At 43.7% G+C, this 25,930-nt stretch overlaps 2 protein-coding genes across 10 annotated transcripts in view; one reads left to right on the top strand and one right to left on the bottom strand.

Annotated features, from left to right (window-relative positions):
* The window catches only part of ARSG (arylsulfatase G), a 106,257-nt gene that overhangs the window by 3,556 nt on the left and 76,771 nt on the right, over nucleotides 1-25,930 (top strand). For 7 of the 8 annotated variants that reach the window (XM_053911742.1, XM_053911743.2, XM_053911741.2 and 4 more), the window contains 2 exons: nucleotides 208-371; nucleotides 18,590-18,668. The gene's annotated coding sequence lies outside the window, so the exon portion shown is untranslated. Of the gene's footprint in view, nucleotides 1-207; nucleotides 372-3,248; nucleotides 3,401-18,589; nucleotides 18,669-25,930 lie in introns of those variants that run through there. The other variant, XM_045182314.2, reaches the window with a different exon arrangement.
* On the bottom strand, nucleotides 9,764-25,816 carry SLC16A6 (solute carrier family 16 member 6). Of its 2 annotated transcripts, none has more exons than XM_024573219.4 (6): nucleotides 25,646-25,816; nucleotides 18,734-18,972; nucleotides 16,958-17,101; nucleotides 16,273-16,401; nucleotides 13,467-14,285; nucleotides 9,764-12,384 (listed from the first exon to the last, which is right to left on the bottom strand). In XM_024573219.4, the coding sequence occupies exons 2-6, from the start codon at nucleotides 18,963-18,965 to the stop codon at nucleotides 12,131-12,133; spliced, it is 1,578 nt and encodes a 525-aa protein (XP_024428987.2). In that variant the 5' UTR covers nucleotides 18,966-18,972; nucleotides 25,646-25,816; the 3' UTR covers nucleotides 9,764-12,130. The 2 variants fall into 2 exon arrangements, with proteins under 2 accessions (XP_024428987.2, XP_045038253.2); XM_045182318.3 differs by lacking the exon at nucleotides 25,646-25,816 and adding an exon at nucleotides 22,451-22,948.

The raw sequence follows: 25,930 nt of genomic DNA, 5'->3' as shown, positions 1-25,930 counted from the left end.
CAGGGCACATTGGACAGTAGAAGAAGGTTTTGTTGGGGAATCCGGGGCAAAATCTCCCTTTGTCCTGGGAAACCTCAAGCGTACTGGCCTCTGGACACGGGAGTACAGATGTGCGCTCCCCGATCTGATGCCCTCGTGGGCTCTCGTTTGGTCTTTCCTTCAGGAATCTTAACTGTCATTCTGGTGTTGCTCGTCCTTTTTCTGTAGGTGTGGGGATATTCAGCTTTGCCAGGTATGGCAGTGATTTCTACAGCTCAAGCTATGCAGGCAAAGTGAAGGCATTCCAGAAAAAATCCTCAAGTGACTATTCGGTTTTCCATGACTATTACATTCCTGCAGTGACTAGTGTTTTGCTGCTTCGGTCCTGTAAGGTGAGTTGTTTATAAAATCCAGCAGGACTATTTTTAAAGAGATCTTACTTCTCATTCCTCTCAATTTTACATCAACATTCCTTAAGGTAATGTTATAAATGAGTGTGTCATTTGTGTACTTTTGGTGGCTATTGCTTGACTGAGTTTATCGATAAAAGCAATTTACATGGATACGTTAATATTAAAATTTACAGGGTCTATGCCAGTTTTTTGTCCTATTAATTACCCACAGCCTCGGCTGTACCCACATCCTCACCATTACATTAATTGCAGAGTTCTGGTGTGAGTAGGTGACCTACCCTTTCAGGCTGCTGTGGTCATCAAGCAAAGCTGCTTTGCTGGGGCCCGGAGGACTTCTGTTCCCTAGCCTCTCAAGGAGGATGGCCTCTCTCTTGGTCTCCAGGCTGCCTTCTACTGTAGTCAGTTCTACTGCCAGTTCCTGATGTCCACCCCACCACTGCTCTTTGGAAAGCCTTTCTCCTCATTTTTTCTGCTTTCCACAGCCAGGGTCCTAGGCTTTTCTGCTTTCACCTGTATTGCCCGTGGGGTTTGAGAACTACACCTCCCAAAACAGTGTTGTCAAGGTACATTGCCTGCATCAGCAGCACCCGGTGCTCCTCCTGTGCTGGACCTAGCCGTGTCACCTTCCTTCTCCACGCACACACCTGCTCCTGTTCTGTGAACTTTCTCTTCCCTCTGGGCTGCCTCACATCCAGTTTTTCTCTGCTTGTTGTCAGTTTCTACCTGAAAGACGCAACAGCTTATTTCTGTTCGGCAGCTTACAATGCAATCTCCTTTCTAGAATATTTGCGAGTGAAAATAAGAGTGGTACTTGTACTACACCAGCCTTTGCTGGTGGTGGTAGTGATGGGGGTTACCTTGCAATTGTCAGCTTTAATCAACATAGTCATTTGGGAGGATTCTTGCAAATAATTGGCTCTAATGGTCCTTATGGTTCTGAGTGTTACACTTTCTCTGTGGGCTTAGAACGGCTGTTGGGTTTTTTCCTACAATAACATCTCTTTTACTTCTTTGCAGTGCTTACTTGACTGGGGGAGAGAATGGGGTGGGAATATCTGTTGCTGTGCCAAGATAACCAGGACGGCCTGATGGCTGTGAACATCAGCTTCATTTCCATGGTGGGGAACAGGCTGAAAACCTCAGACAGGATAAACCGCTTCTGCTAGATCAGCGTGTGCTGGTGATGGTGACGAGACATTAGAACAGATTATCAGACTGGGTGCTGGTGAGCGGAGAGCATTTCTTTCTTTCCCATCTTAACCTTGAGGGTGTAACTTAAAGGGAATTTTTGTTTCAAACTTTGAAACCCAATTTTTTCCTTTGTTATTTATGCAGTATGATTTAAAGCACATTTTATAACGGAATCAGTGATTTCCCTTACATTCAGTCCCCTACTTGATTAAGCCTCTAAGTCATTTAGGAAATGCTGGTTTGCATTAAATCCAATTGGAGAGTGAATGCGTGGTCATTTTGTACTGTACTGAGAAGAGAACCCATGGAGCATGGGCTTCTGGGAATTCTGTTATGGGTCCTGTTTCCCCAATAATGTCGTTTTCCCAAATAATGTCCTTTTAATTATTGTGCACTCATTCAGATTTCTTTCATTTTCCTACAAGGTAAATGCAATTTTAGTCCTGCAGGTCAGAGTTCCTGCAATTTGCTTCATTGTGCTTCCCACATGTTTCATTTTTTTAATGAATTGAAGGTTTGTGGCAACCGGTGTCAAGGAATTCTATTGATGCCATTTTTTCAATAGGCTCAGAGGATGGTTAGCGTTTTCTTAGCAATAAAATGTTTTAATTAAGATATGTACTTTTTTTTAGATATAATGCTGATGCACAGTTTATAATAGACTATAGTGTAGAGTAAACATGACTTTTATATGCATTGGGAAACCAAAATATTCCAGTCACTCACTTTATTGCAATATTCCCTTTATTGCTATGGTCTGCTGTTGAACCCCTAATTTCTTTGAGGTAGGCCTGTAGTTAGTTACAAATCTAAAGGAACTGAGATTTGACAAGGGATTTATATTGTGGGTTACAGTTATTTAGACAAGATGTAATACCCATTTGTTCCTAATCTGCACTGTGAGACCAGGGGAAAGATCTATTAAAGAGACAGATCATTTAGGCTTGTTAAAAGTTGGGCAAACGTAAGTTTTACATAACGGGCATTTATTCAGTGATCTTCACTTAAATGCTGTGTATAACTAATTATTGGGTTGTATGTACTTTTGGACAATTTCTTAGGGTTAAGAGTAAAAATAAAATTTGTTGCAACTAAATTTTACGTTTAAATTTCTGTGGTTGTTAAAAACAAAATCCATGCAAACTTTGCTCCGCAAATCCTTAATGAACACGATTTTTAAGAGGTAATTTCCCACTGTCTAAACACTATTCTACAAAGACGTGAATCTGAAATGCTATTCACTTTGGTGCCCATGGAATTAGTAGTATCTCTTAGGTCAAGGGAAAGTTTAAACGTTAACATTTCATTTCACCAAGACCAGTGATGGGGAGGGGAGTGTTATGTAGAAGAGTGTGGCAAAGATTCTACTAAAGATTGTTGTCCAGCTTCTTTGAACCACAAATTCACCTGACCTGAATTCTTTCAAATTTCTAACCTTAAGAGGGCCGGAGAGTGGAGTTATTCCCTCTTGAGAGCAAGTGTGCTAAAATCCAAACAGGCCTCTAGACCTCTGGCCCGCCCTGCACGCTGGCCCTTCCCCTCAGGAAGCAGCGTAGGACTTGTCAGTTCTGTGCCAAAGTGGGGAGCAGAAGCCAGGGACCAGCCGCTGTGAGCCACCGTCCCAGCTACTCTCCTATTTCTGACCCAGGGAAGTCCTTCCCCCAGGAACCCCAGAGCGCACGCTCGTGACTCCGCCTCCTCTGGCGCTGGGACCTGTGCTACCCAGGAGCAAAGCACTTGGCCACACCCACGTGTCCCTGTTCCTGTTGGCCGCACAGGGAGGCCTTGGAAAACCAGTATGGCGATGCAACAGAGCAGTAAGTGGAATCACGTCTTGGGTAGCGCATGGAAACAGTGCTTTCTAAAAAGTTTGAATCTTAGTCACTTCCTTCGTTCTGACTGATAGTCTAGAGCAGAACCGTCCAACACAAATGTGAGCCACACACGTAATTTAAATTTTTCTAGTGGCCACATTAGCAAATGCAAAAGGAAGCAGATAAAATCAGTTTCAATTATATATTTTATTTAATCCAGTATGTCCAAAATATTATTTCAATGAGTATACAAATTAATGAGATATTTTACATTCTATTTTCGTACTAAGTCTTAAAACTCTGGCTGTATTTTACACATGCATCACAACTCAATTCCAGCTGGGCACGGTAAGGAGCACAGCTCCCGTGACTGCTGGCAGCTGGACTGCACAGCCCCAGCTCTAGATTAGTGCCATTTTGTAGTGTACGTGGAAAGGTGTATCTATGGAGTAGAATTCATGGGAGAGAAGGGAGAGGTCATGCGGGTCCTCTGTCAGTGCAGGGGCTCTCGACATTCGAAGTGCAGGGGTGGGACCCCTGAAAGGGCCTCTGGAGATGCTATTGATTCACTTTTGGATCTTGCTGTTATTCTCCATGGCAGGTTGGTTTTTACCCTCTCTGCCCTCTCTTCCTATTGCTAAGGGCTTGGTATTTCCCTTAAATGCGATTTCATTTTTGAAAAGCAGAATCGTAAAGTGTTAATAATATGAATGTTACAGAGTCCATTTCATAGATGAGGAAAACAGCCCGCAGTAGCTAAGTAAATTGTGTGCAGTGATACCACGGCAGAAATGGGACATCGTCCCAAGTCCTCCAGGAGACAGATAATGAAATGAGTAAACAGATACTTTTATAACCTAATGTCAGAGTAAAGGGATAGCAACAAATGCTGTTTCAAATAGGATAGTCAGGAATGCCTCCTCAGGGGTGACCTCTGTAGGGGACCAAATCGAAGTGTCACATCTTGTACACATTAAGGGAAGGGTGCAGCAGGCAAAGGGAACCACACATGCCAAGGCCTGATTCTTGTGATTTCAAGGAGCAATAGGAAGGCCAGTGCAGCTAGAGTAGCAGTACCAAGGGGGGATGTGATAGCCTCCTTCGGGCCGTACAGGAAGGGCCCATTGTTAAGGATTGGGTTTTAAATGTGATCGTGCCTGACTTGTGCTTTGAAAGGATATTGTAAGGCTGCCATCTGGAAAATGAAGGCCAAGGTGTGGTGGTTGGGTAGATAGCAAGAGTGGAGGCAGGTAAGCCAGCTAGACGCTGCTTACAATAGTCCAGCTAAGATGATACTGGCTTGGACCAGGGGTAACTGGTAGTTTGAGAAAAGCAGTCAGGTCCTGGATATGTTTAGGAGGTAGAGCCAACAGGATTTGTGGGAGGAGCATGCTTGCAGAGCAGGGTGGAGAGTTCTGTGGAGGACTTGTTAACTTGGAAATGCCTCGTTGGCATGGCAGCCACCCGCTGTCATGTGGGCCTGTGTAAGTCCAGAGCTCAGTGACACAGTCTGGACTTAGTGTGGGAGTTGACAGTGTGGAGAAGGTACTTACAGCTTTGACTGGATTCTGGGGGCATAAGTTGCTAGGAGAGTTAGTGTGCTTGCTTGTTTTCTTGAGTTGCTAGAGAAGTATGTAAGTAATATATAGCTGGCTACATGGCCGCAGTTTGTATTTTCCGTCAATAATCTTTCATGAGCTACATTAAAAAGCCTTTAGAGATAGAAGTTTGGGGTATCAGTTTTGCTATCTAATTTCCCCTTAGGAAGCTCATAGTCACTGAACTGATCTTGATTTGGATGTGAGAGGTTAACATGAAAAGCGAAGTTGCAAGTTCTTGTCGCTCTCTTGTTCTATACTCTGAGGCAGTCAACACTGAAAAAGAACACCAGGGGGCACTAGATTCCTTACTTAGAAGACGGTGGCTGGCCCACCTGTTGGAACTTGTAGCCCTCACTTCTATCAACAGCTGTATTAAAGACAAATCTAAAGACAAGGACAGCGTCTATTTTCTCAGTACAATGCCTACTCACAGGAGCGACCTTTAAGCATGTAACATGCCTGAAGTGACTTTAAATTGGTCATTTACATAACCACTTAAAAATGTAGAGGAAATGGCTTCTAAACTCTAGATCCTTATTAGTGAGCCTCATATCGGGGAGCTTTTAAAAATAAGGACTCATGATAATTTCTTTATGAATTTTAGAATATTTGAGATGGAGTAAAGAAATGTAAATGGGCCATGGGAACCTTTACTTAAACACCATTTTCTATTTTATCATCAGGTATTAAGCTAAAGTAAAGGTAAATAAATGCAAAAAGGCTACATTACACACTTTTGTAGTATATCACTGATAACTTTGTTAAACGTTTTGGAAACATATTAGTTCAGATGGCATCTGTCTTAAAGGAGCACATGACTGCAATTCATTTTGGGAACAGGGGTAATTTCACGTTTTGGAAGGGAAACCGTCTACATTTACACTCAAGCATTATTAACTGAGCAAGATTAAAGCAGAATCTCTTTAGTCACAGGAAGTGAAACCTGATCATTCACATGCTCTCAGCTGTTTAATCTTTCCTGTCTTTGGCATCTATGATCTAAGAATCTTTGACCCCAATGATCCTGTGCTGTCACCCAGGGTTGCCAGTGTCCAGAGTCGTGCCACCGCTGGTATCTGTCTATTGCAGTGTCCCAGACACGCGGAGTCGGGGCCGGAAGCTGCAGTCCACAGGCCAAACCCAGTAGTCCACTGCTTAGGGTTTTTTTTTTAATTTTATTTTTCAATTACATTTGACATTCAACATTATTTTTATTAGTTTCAGGTGTACAGCATAGTGGTTAGATAATCATGTAATAAAGTGATCTCCCCATTATTTCAAGTACCCACCTGCACCTAGTTAGTTATTACAATATCACTGACTATATTCCCTATGCTGTGCTTTACCTCCCGGTGACTGTCCTGTGACTGCCAATCTGAACTTCTTACTCCCTTCACCTTTTTCACTCGTTCCCCCAACGCCCCCCCGCATCTGGCAGCTGTCAAAATGTTCTCTGTATCTATGAGTCTGTTTCTGTTCTGCTTCTTTGTTTACTTTGTTTTTTTAGATTCAATTCTTGATAGGTATGTATTTATTGCCATTTTATTGTTCATACATATATTTTTAATCCTTACCCGAGGGCATGCTTATTGATTTTTAAAGAGGTGGGGGAGGGAGAGGTAGAGGGAGAAAAATTTTGATGTGAGAAACATTGATCGGTTGCCTCTTGCATGTGCCCCAACTGGGGACCAAATCTGTAACCTAGGCATGTGCCCTCTCCAGGAATCGAGCCCACAACCTTTCAGTTTATGGGATAATGCTCCAACCAACTGAGCCACACTGGCCAGGGCTTTTCATATTTTTTTATCTTTTTCTTCTTAAAGAAGAGCCTTTAACATTTCTTGTAATGCTAGTTTGGTGGTGATAAAGTTCTTTAGCTTTTTCTTGTCTGGGAAACTCTTTATCTGTCCCTGGATTCTAAATGATAGCTTTGCTGGGTTGAGCAATCTTGGCTGTAGGTCCCAGCTTTTCATCACTTTGAATAGTTCTTGCCAATCCCTTCTGGCCTGCAAAGTATCTGTTGAAAGCACAACTGGCGGACTTATAGGAGCTCCCTTGTATGTAATGATTCTCTTGCTGCTTGGAAGACTTTTTCTTTGTCCTTAACCTTTTGCATTTTAATTGTGATGTGTCTTGGTGTGGGTCTCTTTGGGTTCACGCTGTTTGGGACTCTCTGTGCTTCCTGAACATGTGTGTCTTCCTCCTTCCTCTGGTTAGTGAAGTTTGCAGTCATTATTTTTCAAATAGGTTCTCAATCCTTTGCTCTCTCTGTTCTCCTTCCTGTACCTCTATGATGTGGATGTTGTTACACTTGATGTTGTCCCAGAGGTCCCTTAAACTATCCTCATTTTTTAAAATTGTTTTTTTTCTTTTTGCTGCTCCAATTGGGTATTTTCTGCTACCTTGTCTTACATATTGCTGATTTGATCCTCTGCTTTGTCTAATCTGCTGCTCATTCAGTCTAGTATACTTTTCATTTCAGTCATTGTATTATTCCCTTCTGTCCCTTTTTATGCTGTTGAAGTTCTAAGTTTTTTGATGTCCTTATAACCATTGTTTTAAACTCTGTATCTGGTAGTATTCTTGCTTCCATTTTATTTAGTTCTTTTTCTGGAGATTTCTCCGGATCTTTCATTTGGGACATGTTATTTGTCTCCCCATTTTGGCTGCCGCTCTGTGTTTGTTTCTCTGTATTAGGTAGATCTGCTGTATCTCCCAGTCTTAGTTGGATGGCCTTAGGTAGTTGGCATCCTATGGGACTTATTGGTTCAGTCTCCCTGATCTCCTGAACCAAGTGCTCCCGGAGTGTTGTTTTTGTATGTTACGTGTGCCCTCGTGTGTAGTTGAGCCTTGATTGCTGTTGGCACATCCATAGATGAGGATGACCCTCAGGCTGGCCGAGCGTGAGGATGGGCCATGACCACAGTGTACAAGCGGCTGTGCAGGGGCTGACCCCACTAAGTAGAACTCACCTGAGCAGGGTCTGGTGCCTGCCAATACCTCCCTTTGGGTGTGCTGCTTATTTGCTACTCATGTCGTGCTCTCTTGTGATCTAAGGGCAGCTACTGGTTCTGGGAGGGACTGTGGTGCAGGTCGGTGTCACACACTGCCTGTGATCAGCCCTGGGCTACTTGTTAGGAGTTACAAAGTGGTCCATGCTTAGTAGCTGCCTGTGCTGTACCTGGGTGTGCATGGAAGGGGCCAAGCTGCATACCAATGCCAGCTGCCACCAGTTATGGGCCTGGGGCAGCTCAGCAAAAGGCCTGAGGTACTCTGAGCCCCGCTGCCCCCTGCTGGCTGCCTGCTAGGCTCAGCCATTTAGAGTCTTGAGTAGTATGCAAGGTGCATGAAGCATGTTCTCAGGGATTCACACAGTAAGGGGGGTGGTGTTCACCAGGTTAATACAGGTTCAAACCTGGTGCCTATGCTGGGTCTGAGGCCACTGAGCAAAAGTCTAAGAGTAAACTGAGGCCAGCTTCCACCTGCCCGGGGCCTCTGGACCTTTGCAGATTCTCAGGGAGTTGTCAGCGTGGAGCTAGTAGAGTTCATCAGCTAACGCAGATTAAGACTTGGCAGTGTGGAGGCTGGGCTTACCACAGGAAGGGGGTGCACGTTGGGCATGTGGGATGATGACCTTCAACCTAAAGCCACGCAACTCGGTTTCTCTCTGTGTGTCTCTGGAATCACCCACGCTTGCCTAGTATTCTTTGAGAGTTTTTAAAGCAAGGCTGCAGTTTGGGCCCAGGCTGGTTATCACTGGCAGAGCCTACAGACGTATGTGAGTTTGGTAGGGCAGACCACAGGGAGCCCTCAGGATGGAGTTAGTGTGGCTCCTGAGGCTAATGCTGTGGGGCAGGGGGAGTGCTCAACCCAGGAAAGATGGCATCTGTGGGTGGTGTGGGAGAGGGGTCAACACGGACATTCGCAGCTGTCCTTCTAGCCCTCTCCCCAAAGCCACACAACCTAGTCTCTCCCTGTGTGACTCTGGCACCCTCGGAGCCGCCATCCTCCACTGGAGCCCCGGGTGGGTGCCTGCATGTGAGGGTTTGTGCACAGCAGCCTTCCATCCCACTCCAGCCGATTTTCACAGCCACACGTGCAGCTTTCTCTTCCCAGCACTGGCGTGCCAGGCTGTGGAGCCCGGGGTGGTGCTGGGACCCCTCACTCCTCAGTGGGGACCTTTGCAGCTGAGATATCCCTCCAGATTCTCTTTTTTTCAACCTATAAGAGAAAGTTTATTTAGAAAGTTACAGAGGCAAAAGAAGGGCCTTTGGAAAGAAAGGTAAAAGTAACTCGCCTGGGGGATGAAGAGGGGCGAGGAAAAGGTGCCGTGTGCTCCCAGGAGGCAATCCTTTGGATTGACACATGTGGGTAGAGCTAGACAGGCTCCCATCTCTGCCCCTCCTGCCAGTCTTGATGTGGCTTCTTCTGTTTATCTTTAGTTACAAGACTTCTGCTCAGCTAGTCTTCAGGATATCTGGGTTGACGGCTCAATAATTTAGTTGTAATTTTGATGTGGTCATGGGAGGATGTGAATGCAGCTTCCACCTCCTCCGCCATCTTGGTCTGAATCCACTATTTTTCTTTACAGCCTGTGAACTAATAATGGCTACTACATTTTTATGGCATTGAATCAAGTAAATTTTCTATAAATCAAGTTTTATGAAAATGAAATTTCAGTATCCATGGATAAACTTGCATTGAAACAGCCAAGATAATTCACTGATACATCGTCTATGGCTATTTCCCCACTGCAGCCGCAGAGTTGAATAGCTGTGACAGAGCCCTCACGGCACCCGGAGCCTTAACTTTTACTACCTGGATCTTCCCGGAGAAAGTCCACCAGCCCCTAGCCTGGAGAGCCTGTGCTATTTGCTTAGGGGTTAGAACAGGTCTTGGGATTTTCCTGTAACTGAATAGTATTAACTATTTCCACTCAATACAGTTGAGAGGCTGAGCTATTACTCTGTGGCCACCATGGTATTATTTCATTCATGTATTTTTCATCCAAGAAATAAATTCAGCAAATGTTTCTTGGAAATGTTTATGTGTCTGTAGTAGAGTTGAAAGATTTTTCAGGGAAGAAGTTGTTTTTATAACTTTAATTGTATTGCACAATGAATGCTGATGAGTCAATAAAAAATGAATCAGTCTCTTTAAATAAAAAAGCCATACATTTATTGCAAATCTAGAAGTACCAGAATGTCCGTAGTCTAGAACAAATCAGCAATCCTGTTTTAATTTTCTTCCAAACATTTAAAACCTTGATTATTGACAAACTGAAATTGGCATACATTTTTTTTCATGCAGTTAACAGAATGGACATAGAGCACATAGCTCAGAAATCAGTTATAAATATTAAACTGTATTTAACATTCATAGTAAAAATTGTTATAAAGTGCTGAAGTCACGTAAGTTTGCAACACTGCCACAAGCTCGGAGTCCTTCTCCAGCAGTGACAGAGATCTGCTACATCCACCTTACTTTAGGTGTGTCTTTATTTGATGGACACTTTATCATTTCCTGCTGTCCCACCCTCCCCAAGTATTTACAGATTGTCCTATTTCTATGGCTGATAAAATGCTGTACAAAATATAGCAGGTGGTGATGAACTATGCCACTTTCATTTCAGTGCAGAGAAATATTCAAGCTTTGTGTACCTGGAACCAAACTAGGCTTGTTATATTGTTTCCCCCTGAGTTGTCATAAATTAACAGTAAAGATGTATAAGGATGGAGCAGCAAGCATTGACCGTTACCTGTAGTGAGATTCAGTATGTAGGAGTAAGGAACCCACCTCTTATCCTCACATTTGCCCTCTACAAAAAAATGGCTAAAATGAGAAATACTATACATGTAGTGTAACTGCAAAAAACCCCCCCAACAACAACCAGTTAACCTGAAAACTCTGGCGACTTAGAGCAATCAAGGTTTACGTAAGATGTAAATTGCAGCTTGTAACTCATGATAGTAAAATAAATGTCCCTGCTGCCCCATGTAAAATACAGAAATGCTCCAGCAGTTAGATTTTTTCTTTTTTAAATCAGAAATGCTTCAACAATTCAATGCAATAGAATTCTGATCAAAGAAGAGCCTCAAGTATTCATAGGTGATAAAACATTACTTTAAAATGCTAAGGCAATTTGCTCTTCATTATTCCCCCCCTATAAATAGCACGTGTTGCTTTTAATCAAATTGAAGAACCATCACAACTTGGTCTTTGTGGAGTAACTTACAAGAGTGGTATTCTTTGAGGCATTTAAAGGATTGCAGAAGGGAGGTAAAAATGCTGCTTATGTCCCAGATTATATTTATTTTGATTACTTTATTCATCCTAGAATAACTTAATAATAAATAGTGGTTTAAATTAAAGACACTACGATCACATATTTCTGAAAAATTAAAAGCAACAGGAAACGCATTTTTGAATGCTACTCTGTATATTCTGTGAAATACTTCTGGTAACGACCGGCCATAAAAAAGAAGTGGGAATCTTCACATTCATGAGTTTCAAGTCTATATATAGAATGTATATAATACATATAAATTTATATATATAAATTTGCATTTATTAGCCAAATGTTTGGTCTTAAAGTGTACTTCATTTCCATTGAATATTTGGATTATTACGAAGCTGTAAGTTTTCAATGTAAACCTCAAGTATTTTTCAAAGGGTTTTAAACAATCTGTTCCTATTTCTGAAAATGAGAAATTTTAAAACTGATTTAAGATTTTTTTGAGTGGCCAATTTCACTATAGTGGCCTGGGCTAGATAGCAGTTTGTCACCTGTGAGAGCTCCTAAAACCACTTTGCCAATTTACGTCGCTGTTTTACAACTGGAATGTGAACCACAGTACTTCTGCGTATCTCTGTATCGCTACGGAATACAGCCAGATTTACGTATGGAAGAGTGTTTGGTTGTTTTTGTTTTGGCTTAAAGAACAAGCAAAAAGAAAAAAACTTAAAAATAAAGAAAAGGATGTTGGTAGTGGTGTTCATGTGTACATTCCCTTCAGGATGTCATTTTGAAAGTGGGTGGAGTGGTCAGCCCCTCTGCGCCACTGTGTCCCCAGCACACCGCTCCCCGCCGCCCGCCAGGCAGCCAACAGAGCGGCTGCTCTTACATGGAGGCCTAGCATACTGGCTCCATTTTCACTGGAACTTTATGCTCATTCTTCCCAAGGTCCATTTCGAGAAAGTCTTCAGGTATGTCTTGTAAAGCTCTCCCACGGTAACTCTCTGCCTTTGCTTCGCCGGCGTGATGGCGCTGGCACAGTCCCTTTTTACACGGTCTTACGAGCGCGAGGCACACGGCGGCCACGGACATACCAGCGGCACAGGAGTAGAAGGCTCTGCTGTATATCTTGCTGTGGTCCACCAACAGACCTGGGGGGGAACATTCGCATGTTAGCAGCGTGGACACAAACCCTTCTCACCCAGGCTCCCCTCAAATTCCGAGGCTTCTCAGTTTCTTTGCTTTCTTTGTTTCATCTTGTTTCTCTAAAGAAAAAAAAGTGTTGAAGGTAGGAATCTTTTCTAGACTGGGGGGAAGAACTACATCAGACAAACGTACAACATATTTATTAGCAGCTGAGAAAACTGTGTTGCCAAAATGTCTGCATGGGCTAATCTGTCCCAGTAGAGAATCTAAAACATGCTTCTTTGAAAAGGCAGAACCTTCAGACAGGGGAGAGCTCTGTTATTTTCACACGGGCTCATTTCAGGTAACTTTTAACATGGGGTAAGATTTCTAGTCACAGTATCGTCAAGGACCTATTTCAGGTCTGAGATATGAAACACAGCACGTCCTTCCTACCAGGAAATGTTCTGCAGTAATCAGCTGAGTATATGCAGAGTGCTGTTCTGCGCTCAGTTCCCTAACACCTAAGAAGGGAAGGTGACTTCCAAGTCCCTAGGTTCTGGTATTCTAAGGCAGAGGATGACAGAGTCATAATCCCTGGGTCTCCCTCTAGCATTTTTAAGGCAAGATGGGAGGAATGGCTGGGGCAGCTTGGGCTGCAGAGCGACTTGGTCACTGATTTACCATTCGACCATCGGCTCACAACCTTTGACCTTCAATTCCCTCATATTTCAATCAAGACAGTTGCTCAGATCATCTCTAATTCTGCCAGCTCTATAATTGTATGAAAGTATTAAAATCAGTATATTTTTAAATTAGACTTGAACAGGAAGCTACCACCATTAATAAGGGAATATTAAACATTATAGATTATATCATCTATATTACAGTACCTACTTTACAATATAATATGATCTCCATTTATAGCCGAAGAAGCTATCTCCAGCCTTTCTTAATGATATTCTTTGCCCTGAACAGTGTCATCTTGAACTAATATGCTTCAAGTCCAGAAAGGCTACAGATGTTCCACCTGTCCAACTCTGAAGTTTTTTAAAAAAGCGGGGAGAGTATAGTAGACAAGGATTTGGATTTTGTGTATTTAAATTACCTGCAAGGGGCGGTCCAGCCAGTGCTGCTATGCTCTGAAGGAAGACGTAGACTCCCGCAGCAGAAGACATCTTCTCAATTCCTGCAACATCATCTTCCGCAAGCAGTGGAATGTGGGTACCTGCTACTGTTCCGATCATAACACCAAAAAATATGCTACAGGACATTAAACCCCAGAATTCAGTAGCAAAAGTAAAGGCAAATAGAGACACAGTCAGTAAGATGACACAGATGAGCTCAATGTAGATCTTACGAATGGGCTCTCTGTTGAGGACCAAACCAGCTCCGATTCTTCCAAAAACTTCAGCAATTGCCATTGTAGACAACAGAAAAGCAGCGCGGTCCTCTTCAATGTCCAGGCTAATGCCCAAGGGAATGATGTACAAGGAAGGGGCAAAGAATCCCAATGTTGCAAAGAGACCAAATAATGCGTAACAAATGAAACTCTTCTCTTTCAAGACTGAGAAGTCCAACAAGGGGGCTTTTTCATCGCTGTGCTTGGAGCTGGTCTTCTCCACGATCTGCTGTTGAACGTCGGCCTTTGGCTCCAGTTCCACGCTAGCGTGACTAGGCACATTTTTAGGTGAGGTAGTTAGTTCTACTCCTGAGTCGATGGAATCTATTGAGGTGCGTGTTTTCTCATTTTCAAGCATATATTGTACTTCTTTCAGATTTTCGTGTCCAGTTATTTTCGGTGACCCTGGTCCTCTGATTATAATTGGTCTTAGCAGTGCCCCGCAGATGACAATGTTTAACTGCAGGAGGCCCACGAGGAGGAGGCTGTATCTCCAGCCAATGTTCTCTTTCAGAGCCGTGAATGCTTGGGCAGGCGGGAGGGAAGCAGAAATAAAAAGGTAAGGTCAGACAGTGGCTCAAAATCCAGGAGAAAATATCGAGTAGAAATATGGACTTAAATTTAGAATTAATTTTTTAAACAATTTACTCAGCAGTGTGAATGCAGTCAACCTGTACTATTTATCCTTTATTCTAGGTTTTGGTGCTTTTAGGAATCAATGTGGAGAAAATGTGCATAATGATTATATATAAAACAAAAATTTTCAGCCCGGGTCTTCAGAAGACTTTTGGAGGGTGCGTTTTGCCAGGTAGAAGCCAAGAAGTGAAATAAGTTTTTGACCTACATCAAAGTTCAGCAAACAGTAGCCTACAGGTCAAATCCAATCCTCTGCATATTTCTGATAATACAGCTTGGCTGGAACACAGCCACACTCATCTCCAGCTGCTCTGGTGATGTAACCGCAGAGTCCAGTAGTTCTGAATGAGACTTCTAGTACAGGAAGCCGAAAATATTTACTCTCTGGCTTTTTAAAAATAGAATATCCAACCTCTGAGCGACAGCATTGTATATCCAGCTATTCAGTGCTTAGCAGTAATGCATTAACTGCAAAGTAAACTAAGAATCTAAAAGCTCAGTGATTATCTTAGGATGAAATGAGACAGTTCTCCAGTTTCTACTTGGTGTAATGTCCTTAAGCATCTGAGTCCTACTCCTTCCTGCCAGTTAGTTGGGTCCTCGGCTGCCGACCAGAGGCAGCCTGGAGGGGGGGCTGGGCACCCAAATGTGATGTTGGGAGGGGGAAGACCAAGGGAAGCACAGAGGTCCACAGTGACAGTCGGAAAATTCAGGCCCCATAAGATCTTAAAGTACCTTTATAATCATCCCGGAAGGTGAAATGATGTTCATCAGAACTTCATTTTACCACATTCTAATTCCTTGAGCGCTGACAGCCAGGTACGAGAGATACGGTAATTTGGTGCCCCAGCAGACAGGCCTTACGTTCCTGGGGCGCTCCGCTTACTTTGGTAGCACAGGTTTTGCTCACATCTGTTGTCCCCCCATTCATATGGATTAGCTAGAATTGTAAAATAGTTTTGGCTTGGGTATTTCGGGTGCTTTGTACACATTTGGCAATAATGGGTCTAATTTTTTTTTCTCTGATATTTCTTGAGTCCTGTCAGGAGCCAGGGATATGTCCAGTGCTAGGGAACAAAGCTCACCAAAATGCAATTTCTACTTTTTGAGCACTCAGGCTACTGATCCTTTTGACTTCAAAAAATTTGATTTCAAAAAATTGGCAACCAGCAGAAAAGTGAAAAGAATGATACCAAATGCCTGCCTGTACTCTACCTGAATTCAACAATTAACATTTTTCTCTGCCTGTACATTTTTATGCACTCATATTTTCATTTTTGCAAACTACCTGAAAAGCTTCAGACAACATGACTGTCACCCCTAAATACTTCTCCGTGGGTCTCCTTTGAACAAAGTGCAATCCACTGACACAGTCATCAAAAGTGGCAGTGAAGGAGCTAAGTCTGGGTCTCCAAGTTATCTGTCTCCGTTAGTGTAATCCACAAGTTAACCTTAAGATCGAAATTACACCAGGGGTAAACATTTCACTGTGAGATCACACACACACAGATAATAAAGCCAACTTTACAAGCACAATTTACATGCACAGTGAAGATGGCTGTGTTAACAAAGGAGAGAAACAATAGTATGCAAATTCCAGATGGTTAATGGACGTTTCAAGCCTTGTTACTGCATATGTGCTGTGTATCTTCCGATTTGTGTAAACTTGGACTAGGACTGAAATGCTTGAATCCCTAACGTGGGGGTTAGGGAGGCTGATCCTCCACGTGTGCTGGAGAGGAGAAGGAAGTGCCCTTTCGTTATGCAGACAGAGACAGGTATCCGGCAGCTGACTGTGGGCGAGTTGGCGCAGCAAGAATAGCTGAGCGGCTTTCCTGGTTTCACATTAACACACACACGATTGTGATCCACCTACCTGGTGCAAAAGCAAACATAGCAAAACATTCTCCTGTGGAGGCGACTGCAGTGACCACGGAGCGTCTCTTGTCGAAGTACTGTGAGAGGATGGTGACGGTGGGGAGAAAGCTAAAGCAGTATCCCAAACCTGGGAGAGTCAAAACGAGCAGTGAGAACCACGCACTGGTTGAAAAGATGTATTTGTCTACATGCACAGAACATGGGTCCATACACGCATGTCCTCTCTACCTACGTCTGTCTATGTGTCTATCTGTCAGCAAGTAGCGACTCCTTTGAAAGGGAAGAGAGTTTGCTCAGACCCTTGAGAATAAGCCCAGTACACTGCACCCTTCCCCTATAGCTTAGGATCCTCAGACTCTATTTTGGGAAAATACTGGATAAAGAAATTAAAGTCTAACTTTGTGAAAATGATGTCTTTTCATGGTAAACTATCACTAAAGAAGTTTTCTTTCTCATTGGTAAATATTAAAAATCAGGCAAAAATTCTTGGGCATTGAGAACAGATTTTTACATCCCCTGGAGTCCATACAGCCCTGTTTAAAACCACTGATCTGGGACACTTAATTTTAAAGAAAAAAGGAAAAGAGAGAAAGAAATGACACTTTGGGGTTGAGTCCCTCCTTCCCCTCCTTGTCCTTCAAACTATGTATCTGGAAAACTTTTGAGCAGAGGGAAACACTTACCAGTGACGATGCCAATTGCGACGTACATGTGGTAAACCTCACGGGAAAAGGAGGCCACCACCATTCCCGTGCTAACGAGCACTCCTCCCGCCATCACCACCAGGCGGTGTCCAAAGCGGTTGCTCAGGACAGTGGAGAGGGGCGCTGCAGGAGAAGAGCATAGCATCACATTTCAACTTCCAGAGGCGCGTTAGCTTTAATACAATTTCTTCTTTAAAGTCTTGGTCATGGAAAGACACTGCTTAATATGTAACACATAAGCATTAGCTTTAACAAGATTCTCTCTCAAAGTCTTGAACATGCAGAGATGACGTACACTATGTAATACACTTTATGCAATGGTTACTTAAGTCAGTTTGGGAATTACAAGTGGTCCTTGAACACCGTGAGTTTCAACAGTGTGGGTCCACTTATGCTCATACTTTTAATAAATATACAGTCGGCCCTCTTTCTTCCCAGGTTTTGCACCTGCAGATTCAAGTAACTATGGGTCGATAACAATATTTTCAATCTGTGTTTGGGAGTCCACAGGTGGAGGGCTGACTGTATGCATTGATCTGTGCCATTTTATATAAGGGACTTGAGCCTCCATGGATTTGGGCACCTGTGGGTGGCCTGGAACCAATCCCCCACGAATACCAAGGGATGACCATTAAGTTTTGCGGGAGTCAAATGTTATACATTGATTTTTGACTGTTTGGGGGTTGGGGTCCTCAACCCCTGCATTTTCAGTGGTCAACTATATTTTAGTATTTGGTTAGACTGGACAATATATTCTTTGGGCTCCTTAAAGAGAAAGCCAGAGTAATGGTACAAAACTCATCTTAATATTTTTATGTATGTGTGTATGTATTTATTTTAAAGATTTTATTTATTTACTTTTAGAGAGATGGGAAGGAAGAGAGGGAGAGAAACATCAGTGTGTGGTTGCCTCTCATGCGCCCCCCACCAGGGACCTGGCCCACAATCCAGGCACGTGCCCTGAGTGGGAATCGAACCAGCAACCCTTCGGTTCACAGGCCCGCATTCAATCCACTGAGCCACACCAGCCAGGGTTCATCTCTATATTTTTAAATGAAGGATCTTGAGTTACCATGAGTGTCTATATAAAATTAGATATGCATTATATTTATGTTATTCTGTAATAAAAATGGGCTTTCCTATGATTGCTTGAATAATTTTATTTCCTATACTCACTGCTTTGGATTCCTTTTTAAAAAGTTCCATTTAGGATCAAATTCTAGCACAGTTCCTCTTGATTTTTATGAAAATGATATGAAAGCATGGTGAATCCTCAGGTCTGCACACCAAATGGAGAATAGTGACAGGGCAGATAATTCTAAGTGGCTGATGGATATACTTTACAAAGCTCCTATCTTTCTTCTTCACGTAGCCACATTTTCATGTTGCCAACATAAGCATGTTTTTGTGAAACCAGGGCCTAGTAGGCCAAGTGCTTCTGATGTTGCTTCTTTAAAAATAGTTACAATCCCACAGAACTGGGGGGTACTGCTGTCCTCAAAGTAATCTACAGCATCCTAAGAGTCTGCATACAGTAGGTGTCTAATACATGTGTGTTAAATTGAAGGCAGTCAAGGCTGGCAAATAAAGCTTTTTTTTTCCCCCCTTCAGCTCCTCACACCCTTGAACATCCTATTACTTGAGACTGGAAAGTGCCAAGAGGTCGTAGAGGACATGCATCACAAACACAGTAAGTACCATTATGTAGTTAGGCAAATTAAAATGAATAGGGTTTAACCTGACAGGTATACTGACCTGTAAATGTTAAGGTAAACACACATATTGATATTATCCATGAGATCCTGCTATTAGATTCCTCGAAACTGTCCATGAAGTCATTGAAGAAGACACCAAATGACTTGATGACACCATAGGTAAAGACTTCAACAAAGAAAAAGGACACAGCCACCGCCCAGCCCCACCCTCCATCAGGCACTTGAGGATAAACATTGGCTCTGGAACAAAGCTGTGATTTCTTCTCGGTCATTCTTAATCTGAAATGAGAAGTTTAAAAAAAATCAGACAAATAATAGCATGAAGGTTGCTGATTCTAGCATTCTTTAGCCACCATGACAAATAAGAACAAATTACCACATTTCTTAGTTTGATGAGTATTTACATCATGTGTAGTTAGTATAAAGTCTTTGGAGAGAATAAAGCATATAATGGAGCCCTCAAAGAATTTGGAAGTAGGACTTCCAAGCTGTGACAATTAAATGGGAAAAACAAACATAAGGCATCAGGGAAGGTATTTAGATGCAGTTTGAAGGACAGAGAATGGCCAACAGACCAAGCATCAACGGTGACCTTGACCTTGAAGACAAGTTAGGTGAAGGAAGATTGAAGTGACCAAAAGGAAGGTTATCAGAAATGAAACCTAGAAAAAGGCAGGCCAGGAGGCAAACATTGGCAGTACATCTACCCCCTTCCGTAGGACTAAGTGCCGGAGACACCCCTTCGCATCTGTGCTTGATGCCTTTGCCCGTTCAGATTATCCAGCTACCTCTCTCCGATCCCATTTCCCACTCAGCAACTTTATGATTATGATCAGGGTCCCATGTGGATGGACCGCCAAACTATGAACTATATAGAACGGGACTATAAATCCAAATGTGGACATTGTCTTCTGGGAGTTTGGCATGACGAAGTTACCGAAATTGATCACCCGCTGGTGCATTAGCAATTGAATTTCCATGCACACTGCAAGTACTACTCCAGAATATAGTGACCAAATAAGGCACTGCCAACTTGTGAGGCCTGGGTAGCCAGTTAACTCAACCTTAAGTTACCCCTGACCTCACTAGGCTTTCCATTCAAACTGCAACAAATGTCAGAACAAGCTGACTGGTACCTCAACACCACTAAATAAGAGGTAACGTTGTATTTAACCCTAGAGCGGGAGGTCCTTTTAAGTCTTTTGCATTGGGCTCCAGCACATGAACACTGGTTTTCAAAGACTCTGCAATTACATCTACTTCGAAACGGTGATGTATGGTTTTAGCCCAACTAAAAATTAGTATATGTAATAATGAATCCATGGTTTTAAGGTCTTAATTGCAACCCATCTTGAGTTTAACAATTCTCTACAACTATACAGTTGTATACACGTGTTTAGGGTGTTTCTGTATCCCTTCCGTAGCCATTAAATTATGTTAAGTGCTAAGGCAGGTTTTATTGATAAATGGAGAGTAATTGAAAAATAACAGGACTCATCTATCCAGTAGACTTGCCAATTTCTGGTATCAGGATCTAAGATTCTGCATTTACTCTATAAATCCTAAAAAGTAGCAAATCTGACCCAAGTTAATATGGTTCACCCTATTGATAGCACCATTTCCACAGTGGCCTACTACTTTGAAAGGATTAAATGCTCACTTTTAACCTGTTACTGTCAGGTATTTGGTTGCATAAATTTGCGCATAAGATAGATGCTTTAAGGAGCTTAAGTTCTCTGCAGCAAAGGCCTTTGTGTTTCCACAGGTGTTAATGTGTCATTCCTGACAGCAAATGGGAAGGTGGGAAGGGCAGTTAAACAGCTCAAGGTGTTAGCTGAGCAGCTACAGAGCTGTTTCCCACCCTGGAAAGCAAGTGATTGTAAGACAGGAGGCCTGCCCCCAAGCCAGTCAGCAGATGAGCTTTTCACAATACCACTTCCTCATTGGACTTTCAAAGTTCATTCCCAAAATGAGGCAGCTGGAGCAGGGGTGACAACAGTGCGAGACTCAGGATTTAGAGGAGCCCCTAGTGTTGACTTTAGAACAGTGTTTATCCCTGAAGAGAGGGTCAGGAGGAAAGGAGGGGAAGTGGGTGGACAGCCTACAACCCAGGCCCTCGGCCCTCACCCTTTCCCCTCCATCCCCTCCCAGGCCAGTGAAGCCCACCACTCCTTTATTAGTGTCTTAGCTGCTTCCCCGTGTCCCGTAAGATTAGTCATCTGAAATGCTGCACTGTCGCAACTTTTCTTTTTTAGCTCAGCGTTTTGCAATGGCTTTCCTCTCTCGGAACGGTAAAATCCACTGATCTGTCTGACTTTCAGTGTCCTTCAAATTGTACCCCAACTTATTTTTGAAGCCTTATTTCTTCCTCTTCTAAGACTTGACCCACCTGCCTTGGCCAAAATGGACTCCTCCTTGCCCTCCAGGCTCTAACCACCTTGCCTGTGGCCAGGCCTTTTCCCCAGGCTGGGGTCCCCTCGACACCTGGCCCCTTTAAGGCGCAGTGCCATCAAAATCCATCTTCTGTAGTGCTTCCTCTGACTGACTCCATCAAAGGGGGTTTTCTTTATGTGACAGGTATCATTTAATAATTGGGTACCATTTACTTTAATGAGTCTATCTTACTTGGTCAATTAAATTTTAAGCTCACAGACAACAAAATCTGGGTCTATACCTCTCTGTATGCCTTGTCCTACCGCAACCCCAAGTACCTTGCATATAACTTTTATTTATTTTTTCAAAAAGTACCTGTTGGTGCCAGGCCCAAAGCTAGGCCTCAGGAATACTATAGTGAAGAGACAGAGATGGTCTCTGCCTCCTTGGACTTAAATGTTTGTCAATGAAAATGATAAGAAATGGGAAGACTGAAATGCATATTTCAAACCATTCCCCCACATCCTTCCAGAGCTCAGCACACTGAGATGAGAACTTCCAAGGCCATGTTTCTATGATCATTCTAACCTGGAAGGGTGCACATACAGTCTCAGAGTCTTAACTGAGGGCTCAGGACTAACCTGAATATAAACATATTGGGATAAAAAAATATCGGGATAAAACTGATGAGTTCCCGAAGAGACAAAATGAATCTCTCTCTTTGGCCTAAAATCCCTGCAGGATGAAGACAATCTTTTTGTTGGCGTGCATCTCGACAAGTAGGACCAGACCGCACCCTTTGTAGGACGATGTGTTTATCTGCCCATCATCAGAAGGCTGTGTTAGGCCCCCAGTTCAGTTCTGGTGATGAGTGCCCATCCCTCTTTCTCTGCCTGTCCCGACAGAGGTTTGCATGTGCATAATCGGTGGGATTAGGGTTAATTTGTAGCCGCAGGATGGAGCTGGAATTACAGAATGTTGTGGCTGAAAGGGAATTTGGACCTCATCTTGTCCATCTCTTTGTACAATGCAGCTCATTTTGAAAAATGGGGAAACCGAGCCCCAGACAGGTGAAGGGACCTGACCAAAATGATCCAGAATTGAATCTCCTGCCTCCTGGGCCCTGCTGTATCAGCCCCCAGGGAGGGCGATCTTTTATATAGAGATAGTGAGAAAACAATTAAAAAATAAAATAAAATAAAAGCTCTCTCAGCTTCTGTAGGTGAAGAGAGAGGTCTGTGACCCGGTTCTCCAGTTAACTGTGTGACGTTGTGAAAGTCACGTCTCTAGTCACAGATTTTCTGGAGAATCTTTAAGGCTCCACCCAGCTTTAACAGTTGGTATTTCTGAGTATTCAGTATTGGGCACGAGTTTTATAGCTCACCTGATTCCTCAGGCCAAGGCTGGCAGCCCAAGGAGACCAGGGAGCTAGGCAGAAGGTGCACACGCTAGCCGGCTCTTGGGAAAGTGGGTGAAAGCTGCTGAACCTTGGTGAGATCTGATCAGCTAGTTCGACGACGGCAGCCTTTTGATTGCTCTACTTGTTTCCTTTCTGAGCCCCTGCAGCGCGTTCAATTCCTTTTGCTTTTTAAAATTTTCCTTGCATCTGTGTTATGCTCCTGAAGCTAGATCCAAATGTAACTCTCACCAGCACTCCTAGGATTTTTGGAGGACAGAAATCTTCTTGTTATTACAGAAAATATCATAAAAGCAAAGATGAACCCCCTGCCGAACCCAGTCCTACTTTAAAGCTTATGACTTTAACATCCAAAAGCATCCTACGTCCTACTAAATTTAGCTCTGAAGACCACAGTATAGAATAATAATAGGATCACCTGGTTTCCAAAATACACTGGACACTAATTTCCGTACTTTGCATGTCTGACCACACAGGGCCGGCACCTACCGGGTGGTCAGCAGCTCTTTCCAGACAAGAGCCTGGCAGCACATGTGGCACCTGGTGGGTGCTCGATAAGTTTACTAGGCAAATTATGAGTCTTGGGGTGCTCCTGAGCAATGCACTGCTCTGTGCTTAGAAACAGAGTCATCAAGTGAGGAAGTCCCTGATTGCAGAATACATGCTTTGCTGGACTGGGCTCCTTTCCTTGTTTCTATTCATTAAGCAAACCACCTGGCTTAAACTGTCAGACTCTGTTCTACAAAGCAAGAAACTAAGGTCTGAATTTTGAACTTGGTTACTTAGAAGCCTCTCCAGAGTCCAGAAGAAGGAAAACTCTGTCTGTTTAGGTTTTATGGTTATGTAAACTTATCTGATGAAAAGGGACGTGGGTTCACTGTGCGGGGCTCTAACTGGTGAGGCAAACGAGTGACTCTGGTTTTGGGTGAACCGCTTTGCTCCTGGATGGTCAGGGTCATCAATGAGTAAACAATGCAGATGGACTAGATTCCGATGACCTCAGATCTCTTTCTGCCCTGAGAAGCTCTAATTCTGCTAGGCTTTGACCCTGACTGGCTCCAAGCTACCCTTTAATTCTTTTCTACCCATGTTGGGTCCTCTGACATAAAGCCCACGTGTGGGTTTGTCTTTTTTGAGGCCCATCGGCATTATTTGTGGAGTTGTTTACACTCTTGGGGAAATCACTTGGTCCCTGAATTCCGTCATCTGTGAAGCAGGGGTTAGACATGGCAGTCGGATGGTTTCTTGAACCATAAAACTATTATTCTGAATGTGGGTTCCTAGCTGCCAACTTCTCTTCACCCTAATGCTCTTCCAAAGGAAGGGTAACAAAAAACACTCGGCAGTTTGGAGTATATCCGATGAGCATTCGGTTGTCTTAACCTTAAATAAATGCGTATTCTGCCAAAGCTTGCTGAGCTGCTGTGCCGGGGAATTTCACTGTGATTTGATTTGTTGAGAAAATATTTGACCCGGGGCGTGAAGATTATAAAATATTGGATTATTATAGACCATCAGGGTGTGAGTCCAGGGTCAGTTCAGAGTATAGTTCAAAATGCAAGCTTTGGACAGAAATGCTGGTAGCTGCTGGCATAAGCAAAGCCTAGGCAATGCATTGCCAATATCCATTCTTCTTAAAGGCGCAGCCTGGTAAGCTTTCTACAAGTTGTTTCTGGCCCCATTTGTCAAAATCATTCTGTATTTAGGTGAAGTTCATTTGAATTTTCTATTTTAAAGAAAACAAAACCCAAACCTAACCTGTACAGCTGCCTCAGCAGCTTGGAATCACTGGATACAACCGATTCACCGATTTTACAAGATCATGATGTTGAAATCCGAGCCCCTAATTTAAGTGTCCTCCTCAGGAGTTCCACTGAGGAAAGTCCTCTTTGGGAAACCACAGAAGGAAAGCTCAGGGTTGGCGGTACTCATTAAGCCAGAGGGAGCTTTTCCACTTGGCTGCGTTGTTTATTTACATACTGTTACTGTCTACCTTGGCCCCCCTTCCCTTCATTATGAGAAGAGATATTTCTGTATCCACCAGGCAGAATATATTGTTGACCCCCCAAAATGCCTTTTAATCGTGCTTGGGACACGGGGAGATGCATCACTTAGAGATTTCAGCATAAGCTCTTGGTATTTTTTTGCAAACAAATCACTTTTTATTAAGATTTGCAAACCAGTAAGATTGCTGAGAAATGTCCTTCTCCAGGACAGAAACCATCTCTTTTGAGAAAGAGCTGGCACGGAGTTGTCTAGCAGTGCAAACAAAACTAGCTTCCAGATTGATACGTTGCAATTGCTCTTCCCCAGTTGGCTTTGGGGAGCTTTTCCTAACACTCCTGTGTTTGGTGACATTTTTTTATGCCACCTCACAAACTTGGGGTTGGTGGAGGTTTAGTTTAGTTAGTTTTTTTTTTTTTTTTAAGAAGAAAAAACCGAGAAGGAAACAACCCATTTCCTCTGTAAAATCACCCTCCCTTGCTACAGAACTGCTCAGCCTCAGGGGCGCTTTCCTGTGGTTGGCAGCTCAGGGAACCTTGGAAGTTGAGCGGAGCAGGCTTCAGCCGCTGACAGCTCTGACCATTCAAGTGCAGGACCTGTGCTCCGCAGGGATATGCCTGTTTTCCCCCAGGGGGTCACTCTGACGCCCTGGTTGCGAGCCCTGGGTGGGAGATAGATGGAGCCCCACTTTCCCTCGCACTGCCTTAGTGGCCGACCCGCGTGTGCGCGCGAGCCTAAGGAAGGTACCTCTGACATTTGGCACTTGGGACGCGCAGGCAACTTCATGCGGAAAATCCAAGCAGGCGCTGAGCCCGGCGTCCCCGATCTGCCCCAGGGTCTGGAGCACCTAATCCGGGGCTAGGTGCACTCAAAGGCCAAGCCTGCTTTTAGGTATTTTCCGGACCCAACTGTATCAGGACCAAGATCATTCAACTCTCAGTTGCCCACACTGGTGAGAGCGCTTCATCCTAGTGGCCCCGAGCATTCCCAACTGTCAGAGAATATTTTTCAGAATAACCTCTTGAAAATGTTAAGATGTTAAGTGCTCTCCTCCGCCTCCCACAACCCACCAGGCAAAAAAGCTCCTAACACATTAAAATAAAAACCCACACCCCATAATCAAAGTTTGAAACACGGGAAATAATAAAACCAACTCACCAAGTTAGAAGGGCAGAGAATAAACCCCAAAAGGCTCCCAATAAGGCGTAGGCTCGGCCTCCCCTCCTTATAAGCCGCTGGGTAACATGAGAAAGGTTTAACTCCTTAGGGCGTGGGCCCGAGCCTATCGCAAGTTGGTTGAGGAGGGTGTCACCGGCGCCCGCCCGCAGCGCCCCGCCCCCCCCACCTATTCCCTTGCCTGGGGCACCCCGGCCGCACCCTCCCCCCGCCCCCCACCCGCCTGCGCCCGGATAGTGCGTGCTGCTGCCCGTCTCCCGGCCCCGT

The sequence above is a fragment of the Desmodus rotundus genome, chromosome 9 (assembly GCF_022682495.2).
Source record: "Desmodus rotundus isolate HL8 chromosome 9, HLdesRot8A.1, whole genome shotgun sequence".
In the NCBI taxonomy this organism is placed as follows: Eukaryota; Metazoa; Chordata; class Mammalia; order Chiroptera; family Phyllostomidae; genus Desmodus; species Desmodus rotundus.
The sequence above is the reverse complement of the archived record's forward strand: the minus strand, read 5'-3'. Positions and strand labels throughout refer to the sequence as shown.

What these genes read in the sequence shown, in the direction of transcription:
- SLC16A6 (XM_024573219.4), bottom strand. Translation starts at nt 18,965, where the DNA reads ATGACCGAGAAGAAATCACAGCTTTGTTCCAGAGCCAATGTTTATCCT. An exon ending in GTTTACCTTAACATTTACAG is followed by an intron (nt 17,102 to 18,733) that starts GTCAGTATACCT and finishes CTTCTCCTGCAG; the next exon opens with CGCCCCTCTCCACTGTCCTG. An exon ending in GGCTGGACCGCCCCTTGCAG is followed by an intron (nt 12,385 to 13,466) that starts GTAATTTAAATA and finishes GTTCCCCCCCAG; the next exon opens with GTCTGTTGGTGGACCACAGC.